Genomic DNA, 11063 nt, shown 5'->3' with positions numbered 1-11063 from the left:
TTTTTTTGGCTAATTTGGCATTTAACTGATATTTACGCATTTTGCTAGCTGTTTTGGCAAAATTTGACATTATCATTCCAGTTTTTTGGCAAATTTGGCATTTAGCTAATATTTTAGCGAGCTTTCAGCATTTTCAGCAGCCTCATTAAGCTTAGCATTCACATCTGCATTATTGCAGGCAATACTATATATCTAGTTCTTTTAGAGCAATATTTGTGCAGAAACTTGAACTGTAGAAGAGGAGATCATTTCTAACCCCCAAATGTTATTTTCATAAAAATTTGAGCAGGAGGACCTGATAAACTCTTAAATTCTCAGTTGAAAGATTTACTGTGTCAATGCAAAGAGACAACATGTAACATCTGTAGGAGGAGCTTCAGAAACCGTCCTTCAGTCTGTCCAGTCTGAACACCTTCAAACTCCAGATGCTGATTCGGTTTGGAAAGTGTTCAAATCTGATTTCCAAAGGAAAGCACCAAACATTAAAGTTAGACCATTGAAACTTTATTTGAAGAATTTAATATATATGAAATAGAAAGACAGAACTATCACATTTGGACATTTTCAAACACAAACCTCATCATCAACAACTTTCTTATAAACACACTGAACAAATAAACTTGTATATGAATATAATATTGCTTTAGATCTTCTGCTTTTAAGTTAGTCACGAGGAATACAAGTATATAATATGTAAATGTACAAAGAAGATTAGCTTATATTAAATAGATAAAGTAGTAAGTGCTTTTGTTTAAAAAATCTACAGAAATGAAACATCAGAGGAATAGAAATGACAGGATATCCTTCAGCGATGGGAGCGTCACCACAAACCGTTTCTGTGACCTTTCCTAAATCCCCCTCATGGGCGAGATCCTCCGGACCTCTGAGAGAAAACCCCACTTTCTGAGAAGTTTGACACAAACAGGAAACGGTTTCTGGTAGTTTTGAGGAGGATCTCACATCTTCACATGCTGAGACGCCTCGTTTCACGTACAGCTAGCACATTCAGTCTCCTTCACGGGGATGCTGGCGGCGTCCCCGTCATCATGAAAGCAGGCGGTCCTCGCCATCTAACCCGCTCTGAAATTAGTGCAGAAACTCAGACTACTAAGACTACAATCTACTCTCTTCATTTAAACGGATACAAACTGAACTTACATGAACCAATAAATAATAGTTTCTTCCAGGCCTGCATGTTTAGGATTAAAGTGATTTCCAACATCGTTTGGAAGAGTGGACCGACACAAAAGGGAAACAGAATTAAAGGACAAAGTGCTTGGTTTTCCTGTGACAGGAAACGGGAAAGACCAGAACTCTAAAGTCCTGTGTAAACACGTGTGAGAACAGGAACAGAGCTTCGAGTCAAACGGCTGCTCAGCTCATGGTCCAACACCCTTTGGATTCTGGGGAGGTTCTGTGGACCGCTGGAAGATGGAACAGCAGAACCACAGAAACTGCTCTGCATGTCTCCATGTGGAGCGTCTGTTTGCTGAAGAGTTTTCTGACGGTAAACTAAATAAAGACCAGGCTCCAAACAACACAATTCAATACTGAAATGCAATAAATAATTTAAAACACTATAAAAATGATATATTAAATTCTTTAACCTTCATCAAAAGTAAACACTTATTTTGCACCTTGAGACAACATTTTTGCATTGGGCAGATTTCATGAGATCGGCGTCTGCCAGCACGCCACCGCCGCTGCCCCACCCCCTCCCAGCTTCATTCAGCTTCCTAGAAACTGAAGCTTGTGCAGCCCCAAATTTCCTGGGTTTCCACTTGGGGAGCTGCTCCTCACGTGCACCTCAGCACTGACGGCTCCCTGCAAGTCTCCGTCTGTGGAGTCTGTAGATGCTGATGATTCCAGAAGACGTTCTGTCTTTCATTTGATGAGGCGGCTCCGGGCCTGAGCCACAGGACTGCAAGATGACCCGAAATGCCTCCTGTGGTTCCTGTGGCTCCTCCAGCGCGGACGCAGCACAAAGTCGTAGTTGGCAGAGGTGCACATGGCGTAAAAGACGTTGGCCTTGTCGGGTATGTGGAGCTCTGAGGAGGGAGACAGAACCAGGATGCAGTCAGACAGTCTACTCTAGCAGACAGATGGAAGCAGCTTCCTGATGAACTCGCATGTTTGGGTCTAAACCAGGGTCTGCAACCTTTAAACCAGGGGCCTCAAACTCAATTTATCTGGGGGCCGCTGGAGGCGGAGTCTGGGTGAGGCTGGATTTACACAAGAAAAACACTGATAAAACATTCCAATGTTCTCAAATATCTTTGTTTCTAACACAAAGTACGTAATTAAATAAATAAATTTAAAAAATGAATTTAAAAAAATCAATCATTAATAAATAAAATAACCATGACCATACAGCAGATACAGACGACTGAAGAAACCACATATTGACTGACTAGAGCAGTGTTTCTCAAATGGTGGGGAGCGCCCCCCTGGAGGGAACGTAAATAAACATGTTTACATTAGTTATGGATATTGTGCATAATCCTACAGTTGATAATAAATTAAATTTAGCAAAAACAACCTAAAAATCCATTTGGTAGCAGAAAGAGTCACTGTTTACAGTGAACCAAAGAACTGAATCTCTGAGAGAAGACAGAATTCATCACTACTGTGGAGGGAAACAAGGAAAGACTTGATTTTACTTTGTCTGAAAGTTTGGAAGAATTCTTAAAAAACAGAGAAAAATTAATAAAACGGATTATTTAGAAGTGTTTTTTAATATTCTTTAATGATATTAAAGGTACAATAATATTTTGAAGAGATATATGTTTAACTTGACCAAATGAACTAATGATACGGATGATATTTACAGCAGAAAGTTGTAGGGGGTGAAAGAATAAGTTCTTCATGGGGGAGTTAGAGAAAATAATTGATAAACTCTGGACCAGAGAAAACTATTTTTATTCAGTTTCAAATGTTATTAACAGCTCCTGCTTCATTTCTGAGCTGAGAGCAGCGCGCTCACTGAGATTCTGCTCGTGCGCGCATCACTCACGCATGTGGAAGTATTCAGTTTCCCTCGCGAGGACTTTTTCTGCTCGTGGACGAGGGAAAAGCGCCCGTGAGGATCTGATTAGTCCACGCGGCATGTTTGATGCGTGCGCGGAGATGTCTCATTTCTGCGTGGAGTTTTGACATGAATAAAACTCCATAACTGGAGGAATGAATGAGTGAGTGAGTGAGTGAGTGAGTGAGTGAGTGAGTGAGTGAGTGAGTGAGTGAGTGAGTGAGTGAGTGAGGAGGTACTGGACAGCCCGCTGATGTCCCGCCTCCAGAGTCATATACCTCACCGTGATTGGTTCGTTCAGCTCTGCACACAACAACCGTCATTCATTTCAGTCTTGCAGGCCGCACTAACAGTAATCTTTCATATAAAGACGCGGGCTGCAAATCATCATCCCGGGGGCCGCAGATGGCCCGCGGGCCGCAAGTTTGAGACCCCTGACCTAAAGCTTAAAGAGTCATTTGTTCTTGTTTCTTACAGATCAGAACCCAATGAGAGCCATAAAGTCTAATTTATTTGTTTAAAAATGCACAATCTTTACAGTGTTTGGCAATAAAATAAATGTCTATATAATAAATAATCTTTTTAAACTGCATTTGTTCAAAACTTTAACTACTTTAGTGTAATTTATCAAAATAATAAAAAAAAACGTTTAGAGACTTATTTGACGAAAATACACATTTAAAGGGGCCCTATATGAAAATTCTACTTTTTATACTGTTCATTCCTCTCTATAAAGAACCCTAAATTTGAATTTTGATCCGTTCATGCATTTAAGAGTAATCCTCTAAAAACCTGCTCTGTCTGCAGCAGCCCCTCCCATACCCATGAAAACGAGAGGTTAGAAACGTGCTGATGTCAGATTGATGCCAACAGCTCCCTCCAGGAAGAGTCTGTGCTGCAAGCTCCGCCCCCTGACTAACACAACACTCAATTTCTCCCCTTATCCAGTGATGATCCGCAAAACAACTTTCATTTTAGATGCAGAACACCGTATATCTTCCAGTTGTGTCCTGACTTCAATAAATTCCAGCTCAAACAGGTTTTTGTTACTTTAGACGGGGGGCTCCTTTAAGACACCCCCACTGGTCCGGTGTAGGTAGCAGATGTGGTCGGCCTGGCAGATCGGCTCGGGGGCTGGCGCATAGATGACGTGTAAGATTGTAATTGGTCCGGACATTAGACCACTGTCACGTGACACGGGGAATGACACACTTCCTCCATAACAATGCTCGGATTCATCCCGAGTAAAAAACCGAGGAGGTCCGAACAAATACGTTAAGAATCACAAAAGGAGAAGGAATATTTGCAATCAGCCGCAAAAACCTTGACAACAAAATAATCCGATGGAGAGGAATCATCACAGGATAATGATCGTTATTTTAATAGAGAGAAATCAGGCTGGGAAGCATGAAGTTTGAGCTAAAGTGGGTGCTAGCGAGTAGCGTGCTAGCTTGTTGTTGGTCGCACATTTAAAAAAAAGAAAGTAATTATTCGCACGTATTTTTTTTCTAAATACATCCTGCCAATGTTGAACTTCTTTCTGGTCTCACGGAGCGGATGAAGTCCCGCTAGAATATGCAGCTCAGGTTCTGCTCCGTTACACAAACACTGAGGAGAGCAGACGTTAGTGAAGGAGCTGTCAATGCCAAAATAATAAATAATAGCCCAAGCAGATCTTAACACCTTTTCCTTTCTTTTTTAAAAAATAAACTGTATTGTAAACATCAGTTCCAGTACAGAAAAACTGCAAATTAGCCAACTCGTTTGTTACAGTTGTGTGACGTCATCACTAGTCCAAAGCCCCCGAGCCGATCTGACAGGCCGAGCACATGTGATACCTACACCAGCACAGCTGTGCAGAAGCTGCTGGTAGAGTATGTGTGTTATGAACCAGTGGATATGGTCGGGCCAATTAAAGGAAGACACATGGCATGTCCATCCATCTTTGATGAAGTTTTAATTATTTTCGTGGGAGAAATGCAGACACATGGCTTTCTCTAGGATGATGTCATGAAGTGGACAGCACCAACACGCTGCAGCAGGCAGCAGGGGTGAACGCATCACAACGAGGCCAAAATTTTGAAACTTAAATTTCCAGATTCTAAATGTGTTATTTTTTTAGTTATATGATGGAGAAAACAGAAAAATATCTAATATTCTAACCCTTTAACTCCGGAGCTCCAGTGTTTAAGGGTTAAAGTGATAATCCTTCCTTCATTCTAAATCTATCTATTCTGACTCTGCTCTTTTGCTCTAAATAAAAGGTATAAATGATGGTCATTAAATACACATTTTTTTCATTTTCATGGTAAAAAGACAAACACAGCAACCGTTCAGACATGATTAAATAGTATGAATTGAGGTTAGATCAGTGAATCATTGGTATTGATTCATGAAATCACCACCAGAGTAATCATCTACATCCCTACTTGTCAGTCCAGTTCAGCGGTTCTGCTCAGTGAAGCAGAATCTGCACCTACCTTTGCCGTGGTTAAGCTTCTGGTAGAGGCTGAAGTCGCCGCTCCTGAAGTCCTCCATGTTGTGTTTTTCCAGAGCCCTCTGGATCACCTGCGGCGTGTGGTCCTGGCTGGACAGCTGAGGAAGAAACACACGAGCCCGTCAGACAGTCAGACTGAAAGCTCACCTTGAAGCTACCCCCCACCGCCCCCACCCCCCACGTCAGCGAATGAACCCAGGAGAAGAAGTACCCCGCCGGTCCCTGCAGAACTCACCAGGATGCTCTTGTAGACGTTTCCGTTGCTGACGCTCTCCACAGTGACCCGGATGATGCACAGATCTGAGATCTGCTTGTTGTAGACGGGCCGAGGACAGCTGCGGGGGGGGCGTGCAGACTCCGGGCTGAGCAGCAGGGAGGAGGAGCTGAGGTCCGGCTGCGAGGAGCTGCAGGACGAGCCGGAGAGGCTGGACGAGGACACGGAGGAGAAGTCCTCTGTGACGTTGTGGAGCGAGCCAGAGAGCGACTGAGGGAAGGGCAGAGGTCAGGAGCGCCAGCAGACAACACGACCACGGCAGTCAGTCGGCACGCTCACCTTGAATTTGAGTCTGAGGGGGGAGGGATGAGGAGCGGGAAGGTCCTCCATGTCTGAGCTGCTGGAGCCGGATGATGACACGCTGATCTGATCGGCGTGAGCCTTCCGGAGCGAGCTCTCGCTGGACGTCCGCAGCCTGCACAAACAAGTTCCCATCAAGAGCCGTGAGTAAGGATGTAAACATTCTTTGTGAATTGGTAAAAAACATCGCCAACATCTTCATCGATGCAGAAAAAAAAATTGGTTTGTACCTAAATTTAGAAAAATGCAGAGCTGATGACATTTCTCCATGCAGGCTCACTCATTGTGTGTGCCTGTGTGTTCCTCACCTGCAACTTTACATTTTCATTGCAATTTTGACCAATCTACCGTGTCAACAGTCATGGTGACGACGGAGCGTCACGACTGTTTCCATTCTGACTCCTTCCTGGGAGCCGTGCTCTTTTTTATTAACTCTCTTTAACTCTTCAGCTCTTTAGATGTCTTTTTTTCTCTGCAAGCTGCACATATACAGCCATTTGCACGGAGTGCGAGTGCGGACGAGTGCGAGTGCGGACGAGTGCGCAGCGGCTGAGGGGGATTGTGCTGAGTGGGCGCAGAGCACACCGTCACACATGGAGCACAACATGAACCGAGTATACTTTCAGTATTAAGTATAATTGTTTATTTGTATTGAATTCTTTCTGATAGCTAGAAAACAGACAGTTTGATGTAAGAGGCAAAAAGAAAACATATTTGACCTTAAAATACCTTTAATTCATTGTGTTGAGGAAAAAAAATGGAGATTGTGACTTTAAAATAGTGAATTGAATTGAATTGTGGCTGAATTGTTACATTCCTAGCCCAGTAGGCTGGAGTTCATCTCAAATGTTGACAGACGGCCTGTTTACTGGACGGACGGGAGAGCAGCCAGAACACAGCTGATCAGTCCACAGAGGAAGTCTTCAGAACTTACACGGCGAGCTTCTTGGCGAGGAGGCGACTGCTCCATGAGCTGGGAGAGGAAGGGCAGGGGTCCACTGGGGGCTCCAGCTCACGGGACAGCTCATAGCTGCAGAAGAGAAAGACCGTCAGCCTCCTAACCTGCTGAATCCATCGTAACTTTCAGTGAAAGCTGCGGGACGTTTTAACACGTGATGTAAACCGGCTTTCTATTCAATCCCACTCTGATCATCTGTTGATCTATTTTCAAAGCATTTCCAGTAATCTTTTCATTATGATTAGGTTGTTTTTAGCCCAAATCCAAAACCTGGACTGTTTTCTAGGACATAGTTTCTGCAGAGCGGCAGAAGTTCATTAGAAATTCCCCTCTGAGTTGTAGGCTGGACTGTTGGCATAGAGGAACCCCACCCCCTTTCCCGTCAACCATTTGTTTACACTCTCCCTCTAGCTCACAGCCCCTCACACCCCCAACCTAACAGCAGCAGTTCAACAAAACTAAGAGTTATATCAGAACCATCCATTCATACAGTTCTGATCCAGATTCCAGCTCAGACGAGGAAATCAAAGACGTTCATGGATCTATTGGTCAGATGCATCAGAGAGACTTTAAACCCGCCCAGCATTTCTCTACGTCACATTTATGATCTTTTGCAAGCGTCTGCTCCTAATTCCCAGTGATTTGAATAAAGAAATACTTTGCTTAATTATTTTAAATATGTCCTCCAGCACCAGAAAAACGCTCCAAGAACATGTTCAAAACAGCACACTGGGTCACATGCTTAAACAGTGGAGTCTGGGACTGTGTCGTGGAGTTAAAATGAGAGTTAGGACACTGCCGTACCTCTCCTGGTCGGTGAGCAGCGACGGCGCCTGCAGCCACACGCTGATCTGGCGCTTCACTGGAAGGTTGTACTGAGAGCAGAACGCCTGAAGCTGCCGGATCTGGGACAGAATCTCAAACTCCTGCAAAAGATGCAAAACATGCAGTTACTTCCAATTTTAAAAAACTGTTCTTCTGCCAAGTGGCCACAAGATGGCGACACTTACCCGCCGCCGTTTCTCAAAGTTGATCAGGCCGCCCTGTTCATGAAGGAAAGACAAGCCGAGTTACGTGATGTGACCATGAGTTAACTAACTTCAAGAAGAGGGGGGGAGGCGTCACCTCCAGAACGTCGGGCAGCGCCGTGTCCAGCATGGTGAGGACAGTCAGGTGGGTGCCCAGGTATGGAACCACGCCCCCACTGAAGCTCTGAGGACGCAAAAGAGGCTGGGGTTCAAACATCAACCATGCTGCAAACATCTCACACGGTTTCTATAAACATCGTCAGTAAAAGGGACCACACATGCCCCGCCCACACCCTGTAAACCAATCAGCAGTGGGAAACATTGGTCTTCACCCTAAAAGCAAACCTGGAAAACATCTCAGTCTGATGTGTGACCCTCACCGTGTGTCTGGACTCCGGGGGTTTGATGCCGGCTGCGGCGCAGCTGTCGGGGTGACTCCCATCCTGCAGACAGCGAGAAGCCGCAGGTTACATAACTCCTCCCAGCAGGCCGCCGTGCTCCTCTGCAGCGAGGGCAGGGCGTGCACGCTGGCGGAGCGTTACCAGGAAACACGCCACTGCGCCGTGTTTGTTTGCAGTTTAGCGGCCTAAGCTGGGAGCGCCTCGCCTTGTTTGAGGCTCAACAGGTTGTTGACGACGGTTGCCACGTGTCTCTCTCCAACACGCAAACCGCAGTCCAGGATTTATGCTTCATGCAGAAATCTTTTCTGGTTCCAAAAGCAGATTTTTTAATTGTTTTATTTTAAACACATTGAGTTTACTTTAACGTTTGAGTGAAGTGTTAGGAATACGAGGTCTGTAGACTAGAAAAACACAAATATTATTAGCAAAAATGTAGAGTTTTTGCAGCTTGTTTAGTCATTACAGACGATTCCTGCAGAAACAAACCAGCACTTTTCTAACAAAGACAAACAGCTGCTGCATGAAGGCCTCTGCTTTGGCCAGAAGGTTTTGAACAGATTTAGTTGAGTCTGGTGGTGGACTTTGGCACCAATAACCAACAGATTCTCATCCCAACTCATCACATACTGACGTTTGGTTAAGGACCTCGTCTATGTCACTTTTTGATGTTTTGGGTGTCCCAAAGTCGTCGTTTTTTGATGTGCTGGCTGTTTGTAAAATCAAGGGTCCGTAGCCCTCGAGACGCGGAACCGGATGCGGACTGGTCCTCGGGAAGCGTCCAGGACTGGTACCCCAACCTTAACCCGGTGTCAGTTAGGGTTAGGCAGGGTTCTTACACGGTTCTTCAAGTTAAATTTAAGACTTTTTAAGACCTTGCAAATGAAAAATGAAGACGTATTTCTCTGCCTAATTCCCAGCCCTACGGACGAAGGAAAAACAAAATCCTTGAATTTCCGAACAATTACTTATCAGTAAAGGAGTAATGTAATGAATTACAGATAAAATTTCAGCAATTAAATTACAATTACTAGACTACAAAAACCCTCATTACTTTATTACTGACATTTTTAATGCAGTGAAACTTTTACTCCATCGTGGCTAAAAAAACAAAACTTTAGACCAGAAAAATCATACGGAAAATGTTTTGACTGACAATTTTTAAGACCAAGATTTCACAATTTAAGACGTTTTTAAAGCTTTTTAAGGTCTTATTTCAAAATGTTCAAATTCAAGGCTTTTAAGACTTTTTAAGACCCCGCAGGAACCCTGGTTAGTGTACCAGTGCGCTATGCATCACGGTACTGGACCGGTTCTTGTTCGCAGCCCAGGGGTTGGGTTGGGTTAGGGTTTTAGCCAGTACGTCGAAAAACGAGGAGTTAGGGACAACCCAAAACGTCAAAAAGTGATGGTATGACAATTTTTTGATTCTAAAAAAACGTTCCCAGTAGGATTATGACGTGGGGTAAATGTGGCTCAGAGGTGTTGTGTGGTTACCTCCAGCATCTCTCTGCTGGTCAGCACACAGTTCTCATCGGGGAAGGTCTCACACAGATGCTCAAAGACGCTCATGCTTTCTCTGGAACAGGAAGAGACGGTGAGTTTCTGAAGGTGCAGCGTGACGTGGTCGGGAAGACGGTTTGCTCACCGGCTCACGGCGGCCCAGGTCTTTTTGAGGCGATAGATGGCGTTGGACTGCAGAGCGGACAGGATGGCCCTCACAGAAGAGAAGTTCTTCAGCTGTCTGCATTCCTGTGGAGACGAGGAGACGAGAGCCACCGTTATAACCGCAGTTTCCGGAGTTCTACATCACACTTGTGGGCTCTGACCTGTGCGATGGTGATCCACCGTTCGATGATGCGTGCTCGGTGGGCGGGGCTGCTGTGCGGACAGTGAGGTGAGCCTGGCGCGGAGGTCGGGTACAGGAAGGTGGAAGCAGCGCGGGGTGATGAGACGGGGGAGGAGGTGGAGGGGCTGGGGGAGGACGGGCAGAGGAGCGAGGTGATCACTCGGTTGGTGACGGCGTTGAACTGGGAGATGGTGGCGCGGACCGTCGGCGCCAGCTTTCGGTTTTCCTTCTTGTCGCGCTGGGACCAGATGCAGCCCAGACAGTGGAAGGGAACGACCCGGACGAACAGCTCCTGAGGGAGAACCGCCGTTAGAGAGGAGCCACCGTCCAGCTGGAGAGAAGCTCGGGAATGAAACCTACGGCGTCCAGCCTGCTCAGCTGTTCTGCCACTGCTCTCACAGAGAAGTCCATGAAGTCGCGTTTGGCAGAAATGTCTTCTTCCTCTTCCAAAGACTCGTTTTGGCACTCGGACTGTTTGCAATCTGTCAAATTAAACCGTCATCGTTACCAGTTCTCAGATACAGGAAGTGGGCGTCGCCCTCTGCACTAAACAAGTGGTGCCTGACGTTACCTTGTTGCTGCAGCCGCTTGAGCAGGACGTCGGCCTTCTGAGCCAAGCGTCTGAAGCAGAGGCGACTGCGCAGGTGGCTGCAGAGCAGCCGCAGGGCCTGGAAGTCCGGGGGCTCCTGGAAGTCCTCACTGTACTCCTCCAGCCACAAGCGCACCACTGGCAG

The 11063-nt window shown here is 45.6% G+C and overlaps 1 protein-coding gene across 1 annotated transcript; it reads right to left on the bottom strand.

Annotated features, from left to right (window-relative positions):
- Window positions 1–482: 482 nt before the first annotated feature.
- On the bottom strand, window positions 483–11024 carry LOC112137563 (ral guanine nucleotide dissociation stimulator-like 1; the record flags this gene model as incomplete). Its single annotated transcript, XM_024259940.1, is given in 14 exon segments — window positions 483–2048; window positions 5506–5620; window positions 5758–6006; window positions 6076–6211; window positions 7031–7126; window positions 7859–7980; window positions 8065–8097; window positions 8180–8266; window positions 8463–8525; window positions 9978–10059; window positions 10129–10232; window positions 10310–10621; window positions 10690–10811; window positions 10901–11024. Coding segments are annotated over 13 exon segments (1614 nt in total). The 3' UTR covers window positions 483–1884.
- Between the last annotated feature and the right edge of the window lie 39 nt (window positions 11025–11063).

Source organism: Oryzias melastigma, linkage group LG1 (assembly GCF_002922805.2).
Source record: "Oryzias melastigma strain HK-1 linkage group LG1, ASM292280v2, whole genome shotgun sequence".
Lineage (NCBI taxonomy): Eukaryota > Metazoa > Chordata > Actinopteri > Beloniformes > Adrianichthyidae > Oryzias > Oryzias melastigma.
This window is presented reverse-complemented; position numbering and strand designations above follow the sequence as displayed.